The 12711-nt window shown below is 34.3% G+C and overlaps 1 protein-coding gene across 4 annotated transcripts in view; it reads right to left on the bottom strand.

Annotated features, from left to right (window-relative positions):
- The window catches only part of Pkn (serine/threonine-protein kinase N), a 137160-nt gene that overhangs the window by 76782 nt on the left and 47667 nt on the right, over window positions 1–12711 (bottom strand). The window contains exon 1 of one of the 4 annotated variants that reach the window (XM_065367969.1): window positions 8148–8498. The exons of the other annotated variants lie outside the window; for them this stretch is intronic. Coding sequence (XP_065224041.1) covers window positions 8148–8165 — 18 coding nt within the window. The 5' untranslated portion in view covers window positions 8166–8498. Of the gene's footprint in view, window positions 1–8147; window positions 8499–12711 lie in introns of those variants that run through there. 4 annotated transcript variants of the gene reach the window in all.

Here is a 12711-nt window from a genome sequence, read left to right as displayed (position 1 = left end):
TTGGCTGATCTTTCAATCCATACCTTTGTACAGTTTAACGCAAAATCTGCGATTTCGGCTGACCTGTCAATCAAAATGGCGGCCATTTTGTAGGTAGGGCCACTTTTTTCTTGAGGACAAGGACTAGAAACGTTCCTTAGGACTCCCACTTTGAGAAAAAATTTGTCCCGGAGGATCGACGGGGGGGGGGGGGGGGGAAGGGGTGCAACAGATCCTTATGCGGGCTCCCCGACTATGATTCTCTCAAGTTTCCGAGGCCAACTCTTCCAATTTCTCAATTCATTCGGATACCACTAACGCGCAAAACAGTAACGGGGATAAGGATGTAAAATTTTTTCAAACACGCACCATTTTTTCTAAATTTTACCGAAATGTCGTAACTTTTAGATAATTTTCATTGATTTTAACGCTGTTTTTCGTATTTTCAGATCGTTTCAACGTGTTTTCAACACTTCTTCATACAATTTTCGCAGAATTTTACTGAAATTCCAATACTTTTTCGTAATTTTAATAGACTTCAGTGCTTTTTTCGTTTCCTGTATTCATTTTTAACATGTTTTCCAGATTTGTATCATATTCATTCCATACTTCATCGAGTAATTTTCGTCGGATTTTACAGAAATTTCATCAGATTTTCATCGTTTTTAGATGAGCAGAAAATAATTGAAAAATTGAAAAAAGAAGACCCCATAAAAAAATTGGCTATGGATTTTCACACAAACAAATCCAGGAAATTAAATACTGAAAAAAAATTTGATCATAACATAACGTAACTCGTGGCATAACTTCGTAAATTTTCGAAGAAAAAGTGATATTTTTTCGGTTCAGTTTCACAGTGTTACTTAAAAGTTCAAGTTTTTGTTCAAAATTAGGTAATTGATTTTCCATCTTTAGTAGCTATAGAGAGGGGAAGATTTACGAAAAATTCGTTGATTTTTGAGTAAAAATTGCAAAATTCTCGGACATATCCACGACTTTTCCAAGTTTTCCAAATTCTACTCATTCTTTAAGGGTAAGTTTTGCAGCTACGACAATAATACACCGCACAAAACAGATTTCAGTGTGTTTTCTCACCTTCAAAAAAAAATTGTTACTCGAAATACCGTTCAAAAATAATATTTACGTTTCAATTCGTGCATGCAACACTTTTCACACCGTAACATTCTGTCCAATTATAACGTCTCGAGCAGTTTTCCTTGATTTACTTCATCGATTTTCAACTACTGCGGTAATCCTTCCGTCTTCTTTGAGTATGTTAGTATGGTATACAAGATTTGATAGCATCATTCGCACGTAATCGTCATTCTATCATACTCGATCATAAATAGCCTACGATACACATGGTATGTACTATGTACATTACATACACGAGAGCAAAAATGAACTACGCAGATATCTCGTCATTATATGTACGTTCCATGGAGTATGGAATCTTCAGTCTTACAGGTAGTTCTCTCTTCAAACCGTGCGGACCTTGACCACGTTAAGCTCATATCTAGTAAGACGTCACGGTACCTACTGGTGGGGTCTTGCAACTCACACCAAAGTTGTGCACCATCATGATACCACATCTTTTTCAATTCTGTTTTTTTTTTGTGTGTGTGTACGAGTATATAATTCATTCGCGTTTCATTTTTACACGAAAAAAATGTTTTTTCATGTGGGGAGGAGGGAGGGCACTCTTGATAATTAGTGTAAAAATGAGTAATATAAATACTCGGGTACCTTACTTATATCGAAAAACAAATAACATTGATTAATTAGGTGACAGTATGACAATCTTCCTTTCACTTTAACAATAATTAATAAATATTTAAACCACGATAACAGATTTTTTAAAACACAAGTGGCGATTTCAACCCCCCCCCCCAATCTTAATTTCAGGTCAATAATTATATAAAATATGTACCCGCATCGAAGACCTGAAAAGTTTCCTGGTCCAGCCTGGCGTGCTCTAAAAAGATGGACACTTTACCGAGGGAGTGTTTTGCTGGTGAAGGGAGGGGTTAATCAAAAGAAATCCATAGAATCTTCTCGGCAGAAAATTTAGTATGGATAAGTACATATTATATTTCTTACACAATCCTTTTTTCTGCACGAAATAAATACATACGAAAAGGTAAACATCCTCGAGAGGATTACGATCACGTAAAAGAAAGAAAATTTCATCGTTACATTTGGGTAAACGCACGCGGCTGCCAAATCGGCTAGAAAATTCCCACCGATGTCCTTCAAAACCAACTCTACAAACGAAAAATCGACGCGGAATTAAGAAGAAAAATACCTACGAACGAGCAAACTGTAGTAAAGTTAATAATGAGAAAAAATTAAATTCTCCAACAACGACGACGACGACGACGATAAGGAAAATAAAAAGCAAAAGAATGATAAACGAGGTAGTAATTACAATTTAACGAAAGAGGAGGAAACAAATTACAAGAAAACTATACACGTAATGACGTACTTAGTTTCAAGACCCAACTCCAAGGACATCACACCACACCGGCGTACCGGCGGTGCAGTGCACTAATGAACGAGATGTGGAAAACGAAAAATACCCCAAAAGCTTTCGAAAGCCCGCGTATAATGAAACTCTAACTCTAGGATGGATGGCGATGGAGCCGCCAGCGCCACACGTCACGATTACAATCATCTGACTCCTATACACGGTTCGGTGCTCTTCGCAGGCTTCTCTCTCTCTCTTCATCAGTGTACTGTACAACCTACAGAGGTAGTACTACAGGTATACTACAGACTACTTTCTCATTTCTACTTTTACTACTTTTACCATCGAAATCGAAATACATACATATTACAACGCGAACGCGGCTATAAAACGTCGAGGCGACGAGAGATAATTGATTTGGTTATTTCGATGGATAAGTTCGTAGTCGTCGTTGTTAAATGCGTAAAAAAAAATTGTTAAGTAATTACTTCCTTCCTAAGTCGCGAATATACAAATGAAATGATTTCAATTTAACGCTCACGATGGCTTAATTCACGACCAATGATAAGATTGCGCTTTTCAAGGGGTTTCCAAAGTTGTAGAGAAAATCCAGCGTAATTTTATCCAAGGTTATTTCGCGAACCAAAAAAACACAACTTCGTGTTGTTGTTGTTGTTTTTTTTTTTTTACTTAATCAATTACCAACGAAATAGGATTTTGTTTGTTTACACTGATGTTTCTCGAGCTCGCTATCATCCTTGAGCTTAAAATTAAAAAAACATCGCTACTGTAAAATGAAAAAATTATTATCTAGGGCATTTTTTTTTTCACTCGAACGAGATGAGTTACCTGCCTCTTTGATGAGCTCGTTTTCAACTTGTCGGAAAACACGTATTTGTATTTGGGCTTAAAGACCTCGTTTCAACAACCCACGCAATTTTTCCAACAGTTTATAATTAGAATACTTCAAACGTCGAAAAAATTTCAAAATCTGTTAAAATTTAAAAATAACAGATCACTAATCATTTATTTGCCAACTACGGCGCTAATAAAAAAATGAGTCATCTAACGAAGATACTCCCATTATCATTAGATGATTAGATGTTTTTTTATCTCTGCACCATGTACTCGTATACTTGTATGTACTGGCTTGAGTCATATTCACAACTTTTAGTTGCTCGATTTTTTCTGAAAGCCATTTCTCGATTGATTTTGAATCTGGAGCCAAAAATAAGAGAGGGTGTTTTTTTTTTAAATCTGCTATTTCTCAAAGCCCACTTCCTCCTTCTTCGAAAATGTTCTAACATTGAGGAAAAAAATTACAGTCTCGGTGGGGGAGGGGGAGAGGTGAGACTGGAATTTTTTTCAACTTTGTACCTTATCTCTCCCTCCCCTCACAGATTTCTCCAGCCAATTGGCCAGACGTGTTTCGAACAAATATTGGAAGAGGAGCTGGAAACAAAAATGTCGAATAATTTCAAATTTTCAAAAATGATTATTGTATACTTACAAAAAATTTGAATTTTTCTATTAGTCCGGCATATGACAGTAGGAGTAATTGCACCCTCCCCCCCCCCGCCGATCCTCCGGGACAACTTTTTTCTTAAAGGGGACATCCTAAGGAACATTTTAAAGCAAACTTGCCAAAAAAAAAAAGTTGGCCTTACTTACAAAATGGCGGCCATTTTGATTGACAGGTCAGCCGAAATCGCAGAATTTGAGTTCCAACATAGGACTTGCACAAAATTTTTCAAATCTTACAAAGGTAGATCGAAAGATCATGCAAAAATTTATCACCTGTCAAAATTTCAAGTGCGTTTTTCGATTTTTGGTGAATTTTTGAAAATCCAATTTAGGCCAAAAATGAGGGGAAAAATCAAAACATTACCAAATTGATCAAGAAGATTACCCTATTTTCGACATGCCAAATCGATTGGAAACGGTTTCAACCAGTTTTGAGCAGTTCTGGAGCCTCCAGCAGATTTTTGAAACTCGAAATTCTCAAAAAATTCCATAAAATTGGAGTTGTAAATAAGCTGAAATTTACTCTAAAAACTAATTTCAATACGCTACGAAGTACTATAGGTGAATTTCAAGTCGTTTTGAAGCCTCCAGCGACTTTTTGAAACATTGTATGGCATTTTTCTGGAAAGTTGATATTTCCTAAAAATAGCTGGAAGCTTCAAAACCATTTGAAACCACCACGTAGTCTGCGAAGTAAATTTCAGCTTGCCAACTCCATTTGATAAATTAATGTTGCGGGAATTTCACGTATCAAAAAACCACTGGAGGCTCCAATAATTTTCAAAAAAGGCGCTGGAGGCTCTAAAATGACTTGAGCCCACCTGAAGTCGTCTTCAGAGGGTGTTAAAATTGGAATGTAGAGTAAATTTCATATTTACATCTCCATTTGATGAAATTTTGTGAAAATTTAAAGTTTCAAAAATCTGCCAGAGGCTTTAGGAATTTTCAAAAAGTCGCTGGAGGCTCTAAAACGACTTGAAATCTACCAGAGGTCCACTTCGTAGCGTACTGAAATTAGTTTGTAGAATGAATTTCGACTCTCCATCTCAGTTTGATGAAATTTTGGGAAAATTTCAACTTCAAAAATCTACTGGAGGCTTCAGTAATTTTCAAAAAAGTCGCTGGAGGCTCTAAAATGACTTGACCCATTTGAAGTCGTCTTCAGAGAGTGTTAAAATTGGAGTGCAGAGTAAATTTCAACTTTTCATCTATACTTATTTGATGAAATTTTGTGAAAATTCCAAGTTTCAAAAATCTGTTGGATGTTTTAGGAATTTTCAAAACGTCGCTGGAGGCTCCAAAAGGACTTGAAATTCACCTATAGTACTTCGTAGCGTATTGAAATTAGTTTTTAGAAAAAATTTCAGCTTTACAACTTCAATTTTATGGAATTTTGTGAGAATTTCGAGTTTCAAAAATCTGCTGGAGGCTCCAGAACTGCTCAAAACTGGTTGAAACCGTTTCCAATCGATTTGGCATGTCGAAAATAGGGTACATCCCAAATTTCAGCTTTCCTGGTCAATTTGGTGAAGTTTTGATTTTCCTCCTCATTTTTGGCCTAAATTGGATTTTCAAAAATTCACCAAAAATCGAAAAACGCACTTAAGCACTTGAAATTTTGACAGATGATAAATTTTAGCATGATATTTCGATCTACCTTTGTAAGGTTTGAAAAATTTCGTGCAAGTCCTATGTTGAAACGCAAAATCTGTGATTTCGGTTGACCTGTCAATCAAAATGGCCGCCATTTTGTAAGTAAGGCCAACTTTTTTCGGGCAAGTTTGCTTTAAAATGTTCCTTAAGATGTCCCCTTTAAGAAAAAAGTTGTCCCGGAGGATCGGGGGGGGGCTGCAATTACTCCTATTATCATATGCCGGACTATATTGATTTGGTAGTATTTCCAAAATTTCTCGTAATTATTTTTTCTTGAAAATTTTCGAAAAATTTGTATTTTAGCGAAAGGTGGGACTTTTTGGCAGTTTTGACTTGAAGTTAGAAGTGGAATTTTCAACTCTCCAAGTTACGGTTAGAGAATTTAAAAAGATAATGGCTTCTGAAAATTTACAATTCAAGGAGTGAAAAACCCATTGTATTTGGTAATTCTTCAATTTTTCAAACTAAAACTTACACAAATTTTTCCCAACTATTCTCAACTTTTTTTAATTCACCCAATTTATCCCCAAAATCCTCAACGTTTTGCCAACATTATCCTGCCAGAGGAGCGGGAGGTATTCCATTCCCCTCTTCGGCAAGCCTTTGGATATGAGTTCTCAAAGAAGGGCATATTTTTAAAAAAAATGTATTTTTTCACTTTAGCCCCGCAACCGGACCCAACCTGTTTTGGGAAGAATATTCCAGTTCCAAACGATAGTATTTGAGATTCTGTGTCGGCCATATACGCCGTAGCCGTCAAAATTCAAAATCACTCATAAGGCTCTACACACTAAGAAGTAGAAAATTTTAAAATCACTCATTTTGGGGCAAATTCGTGTTTTGAAAATATTTTTTTCTCGAATATATCATGCATTTATTACGCCAGAATATCGAAAGATCACATTTCTGAAATTGGTAGAATATTTAGGTATTCAGTGGTGCCAATTGTGCCAATTTTTTGCCATTAGGTATTGCCAATTTATAAAAAATTGAAAAATTTCATGATTTCTTGCTTTTTTTTGCGATTTTTTCAACGCTAGGTAGTAACAAAATGACCAAAAAATTAAAAAATTGGTACCACTCATCAAATGATACCTTTCGATTTTTTGACGTTTGGCATAGTCAACGCCTTAATAATTGAGTAGAAAATACTTTCAAAACACGAATTTAACCAAAAAATGAGCGATTCGCAAATTTTTAATCGCTCAGCCGAGCTAAGAAGGCTAAAAATGGTCTTGAATTTAGACGGTCATGGCCAATGTGGATGCAGAATCTCAAATACTATCCTTTGAAACTCGAACATTTCTCTTAAAACAGGTTGGGTGAGGGCTAGAGCCAAAAAACCATGATTTCTTCGAAAATGTCCCCTCTTCGACTCTTCACGAGCCCATTTCTTCCCTCCAGGAGCACCTTTGAGGTTGAAATTTTTTCTGTAAGACTTTCAACTAAAAACAAAAACCTCTACCGAATTCGATCAAAACCCACTGACATTTTTCCCTCACGAAATCATCTTAAAACGAAAGGCCACCAACGCACCAACAAAATAACATCGTTTGACGTGTAAACACGAAAAATTGGTAACCCCTCGTGCGTGAATGTTTTCGGCTGTTGCTGGGGATGGTTGGTTGAAGGAGGCAGATTATAAGCGGTCTGTTCTCGATAGGATCTTTTTTGCTGTCGCCTCATCTACCTCACCTACACAACAATACAATACACCTGTTATTTAGCTGTTGCTTTTTTCCCCGACATACTTCCCAGTTTATACTTTATTTACACGGTGTGGTTTTTTTCAGGTATTTTTTTTTTCTTTATCAGTGTTACCTTATGAGAAGATAATATAAATAAGTACGCGGAAAGCGCAACTTTAATATTATTAATAGGGTATTTTCGTTATCGAATCTAACCTAATCGATAACGAATAATCGAGTAAACACGACGAATCAAAGTACGATGACCTTATATCGATGAACTGGAAAGATGATTTTTTTTCACAGACTGACCAATGTAGGCGTGAATGGAAAAATAACCGATAACGTTTACATCCTGATGTACTGGAACAGGAAGTGTACATGCCTAGAATGAAAAACGCCCTGGATACAGGAAATATTTCAAAATTTCCCCAACTACATAGGTGCATTGAAAATGAAAAACAATCGCGCAGCTCACTCTCGCTCGTACAAAGTACAATATTTTCCCATTCATACGATGACTGATGAGTTTCAGTTTGGCCATTCGTGGAAATGGAACGATTTGAATGGAATGCGTTGCAACAATGGTAAAAGTAACAAATTCTACGAGAATTGTTGTCAATCAGCGAATGTTTCCGTCTTGGTCAAAACATTCGTATCGGAGTTGATGAGTGGTGAAATGACGTAAATACTGTACTAGAATATTACGAGTACGTACAGTAGGTACAGGTACAAATAGTAAATAGCTGAATTGTACTGTTTGGACAAACATGCAGAATGTACGTTGATTACCTACCCTACGTGTATATCGAATTAAGTAGCGTATTATTTATTACCTGATAAGAGTCCGCCATTTTACCGATATTTATATACGAACGCGACAATTTATATCATCATTTAGAAAACGAATATTACACACACTATTTACGTACTAGAGCAATCAGATAAAAAAACCCAACATATACATCGATTACGGTACGAGTATGAGTAACGATATTACACACATGATACACAAATCGACCGGAAACTCAAATACACAACGACACAAAACTTAATTAATAATTACTAATAAACCGTACAAACACAAAACAACAAAAATACACTTAAATCGTACCGATTTCAAACTTCTCAGTTAACGTAATCAGCATTACATTACATCGCATTGCATCGCATTCATCGCACACAAAACGTCAAACAAGAACAACAAGTTATGTACAAATACCAACCGACCAATACGAAAATTACCAACCATCGTAGTCGAGGAAATTTACTACAAAGTTAAGATTATTTCGATGGAACAGAGTTTTGAATTAATTTCTCATTTACTGCATAAGAGCCGTTCGTTTGTATCAATTTAATACTCAAATTAATAGAATTCAAGGAGAAAACGCGAAAAAAAAGAAAAAAATAGGGTAAGATAGGCAAGATGAAGAGGGAAAGTAGGTATATTCGAAACGACTTTAGTGTTCGCGGATGCCACAAACTGAATATATCCGAACGCGAACGAATGAAAACGAAGGGATAACTCGGTCAAAATCAAAATTCAAAATTTTTAAAAATAAACTGAAATTTTTAAACAGCGAATAGTACGAAAATTTAAAATTAAATTAGCCAGGATGCGAGAGTGATGAGTGAGACATTTTTTTAAAAAGGAAATTCCATCGAGTAATATCGTTTTCAAGTTATGTACCTTCTAAAAAATTCTTCAATTTTTTTCCACGATCGACGATACTCGTTGAAGCAATATTCTGAAAATAAAAATATCTTTCAGAATTAAAATTTGATCATAAATTCGAGATACTATATTGTGTTTTTACGACTTAGAAATGAATGCTTATGGAAAAGCTGTCTTAAAACACATTCTTTTTGAACACAAACTTAATTAAAATGAATAAAAAATCGAATTAACCTCGTAGGCTCGTAATAATAATTGAAATTCATTCTATTAGGTCCTGGTCTAAAACTTTTTGTAGTAGCAATGAAGTACATAGGTACTTATCCTTGCGTTGTTTAAAGCTACATATAGAATGATATTGACAGGAAAAAAATGGATATTACTATCTTTTGCTAATTGAACCCGAAAACAAGGAGAAAATAATGGAAAATAATATTTATTTAGAGGCCACAAACCAAGGATAGAAAAAAATGATCATCAGATTTTTAATCATACGTACAACTAAACAGTTGATTTAAAAAACAACTATCTACCTACAGTCCAAAATGGAAAAAAAAAATTCAAAATTTGATAATCATTGATGTTCAATTTTACGAAAAAATAATGATGCCAATGGTTTTAAAATGAAACCAATCGTTGTCGTTCGTCACTTTTATAATAATTCAATAATCCAGAATTTTAAGATCAGACTGTTTTAAAAACTGTCATATGGTCTACATTATTTAACAAAGGCAGTCGGACAATAAACTTGATCACAAGGGATGCATTCCAACTGGTGGAAAAATTTTCGAACTATAGGTACTAGACCAAGCTGAATCGAAAGATTATGCGAAAATACACCAACAATCACAATTTCAGGAGCTAAATTGCATTTTTCAACTTTTGGGGAATTTTTATAAATCAAATTTGACCTAAAAATGAGAAAAAAATCAAAATTCAACCGAATTAACATATAAAAATTAAATTTGTTATGTTCCCTATTCTTAAACACTAGAATTTATCGGAAACAGTTTCGAACAGTTTCGAGCAATTCTGGACCCCCCCCCTCTCCTGATTTTTGAAAATGGTAATTTCCACAACATTTTACCCAACTAAATATTTTAATTGCAAAGCTGAGTACATCCAAGATGGTTTCAGGACATTCTGAAGCCTCCAGCCAAATTTTAAAAATTCCAGGTTTATATAATACGTTTTAAAAAATGCTAAATTAATTCTAACACCTATGAACGCAATGGGCGCTTGTTAATGAACCATTTAACCGATTATAGACTATATTTTTCCAAAATCGGTTACTGCCAGTTGTGGACCGCATCTATTTCTCCAGCGATATCACAATTGAAAAACTGAAAACTTCACTGAACCAGCAGCGTTTGACGAAAAAAACTGAAATCCAGATACTTCATTTTTGACAAGAAGACTGTCGAGACAACTGAAGATGGTTTTAGGCAGTTTTTTGGAGCCTGAAACAATTTTTTGGAAATTCATTTTTTGAAAAAATGTCATAAAATTTGTCGAAATAAACTGTAGATTACTCAATTATGAGATCGCTGAAGAATTCGAAAATTGGAATCACAAAATATGGATGGATGACCCAGAATGGCTTTAAAACCACTTCCAATCGACTTAGAACGTTAAAATTGGGCTATAAAATCTGCCGGAACTGCTCGAAATGGTTCGAAACCGTTTCCAATCGATTTTTTGAAGAGGGGGGGGGGTCAAAAATGGGATTTCATTTCAGCTTTGTAGGCAGGTCAATTTGGTGAAATTTTGATTTTACATCATTTTTGGTTTAAATAATTTAATTTTGAAAAATTTAGCAAAACTCAAAAAATGCATTATACGTATTATAGCACCTGAAATTTTGGCTGGTGATATATTTTGGTACGTTCTTTCGATTTAGTTTTGCCCAGTTTAAAAATGTTTCTATCAATTTGAATACTTGAACCTCTAAATTGAAAGTTGAATTCCAGTAAAAAAGGAATTGAGAATCTTTGTTAGGGATCATAAAGACCATTTGCTATCGATTCCTCTTGAAATAAGTCTCTCAATTGTTTTCTGGTTCATCAATCAAAATTTCAAACCTTAATTAAGAAAAATGAGAATCTTCGTATTTATAGGTCAATTAAAGAATATCTCAATTTGGGTTCTCATCGAAGAGATAGGTATAGAAGTTTACTCTGAATGCAGCCAATGTTCTGGGTTCTAAATGAATAATCAAGTACCCACGTATGGTAAATAGGCTACCACCATTTTAATATAGAAATACGCATTCTGAGACCTCAAAAGAAAATTGAATTTTTCAGTTCCTTCATTCTGGTTTTATTTCCCGATATGCTCCAGACATATAAATTTCTGAATCCCGAACGAAGCATACGTACTCGTACTAAAGTATAATTACGTATTTATTTGTAATTGTAACTGATTATTAGGGCTAGGATTTTTATGCGCTAAAAAAACAGTTTTAAGCGCTTAAAAAAAGCAGTTAAAACGGCCAAAAAAAGCAAAATTATGCGCCAAAAAATCTGAAAAAGCGAAAATAAGCAGTTTGTAAGTGCATCATGTGGCATATCAAAATGCAGGTATTTTTAAGCAGAATGCAAAAATCCTATTGGAATCCCTATCAAGTTTAAACTGAATTATTTAAATCAGAGAAATAGCAAAAATCATTTATTTTAGATTTAATTTTTGAACAAAAACATTAAATGTACCTACAAGTGTCAGATTACAAGATTTAGGTAAATAAAAACTAACTGATTCAAAATTCAAACGTTCGTTTGCAAAATCAGAGATCAAAATCATCAAAATGTTTTCATTTTTTTTTTCAACTAAAATGGTTTGAAAGTGATTTTTTTTTGACAAAACAACGAAAATTCGAGTTTTTAGAACGATTTTTTGTCGTTTTTCTTCGAAATATGCGCTAAAGTACTTGAAAAATCGCTAAAAAAGCGGTTATCGGTCATTTTTTGCTGAAAATAAGCAGTTTTAAGCGTTTATGGTCTAAAAAAGCAAAATTATGCGCTAAAAAATTTTGCAATTCGGCTTAAAAATGCATGAATCGCAAAAGAAACATTGTTATGCGGTATCTACTGCAGTGCATTCAGACAAGCATTTGCATAAAAATCCTAGCCCTACTGATTATCCATTATCATAATGCGCTGATTAATGCAACAATGCAACAATGATACTCGAATACAAATTATTTATATTCTATAAAAATTAATTTCATTGCTTAGACATGTCACTTTAATTTTCGACGCGATAAGTTATCATTAAGTAATCATTGTTACTTCTCTGTCATAACATCAATGTGAAATTAGGAAATACTTTAATTTGTCGTTGAATAGTTAAACTACTCAAATCAAGAATGTACGAAGTATGTTTTGCACTTGGGAAGACTTATTTTATTTCGATCGAATACTTCAACTGAAGAACCAGAGTAGTAAACAATATTTTCAATTCTGATAGAAAATAATGGCAGGCAGAAGCTCATTTTTGAAATGAAAATAAAACTACACCTAGTCATTCAATAATATAATATGGAATTTGGTATAGAGAAAGATTCTTTTCATCAGTTCTGGATCATTAATGAGACATTGAAAAATGAAAAATTGAAGAAAAATAAAAAAAAAAAATCATCCCTCAACTGCGTACGAATACGAAATAATTAAAAATAAAAAACACAAAACGACCATCTTGGACGAAGACGAAAGTTCCCACCTATGATC

This window comes from Planococcus citri, chromosome 5 (assembly GCF_950023065.1).
Source record: "Planococcus citri chromosome 5, ihPlaCitr1.1, whole genome shotgun sequence".
Classification (NCBI taxonomy): Eukaryota; Metazoa; Arthropoda; class Insecta; order Hemiptera; family Pseudococcidae; genus Planococcus; species Planococcus citri.
This window is presented reverse-complemented; position numbering and strand designations above follow the sequence as displayed.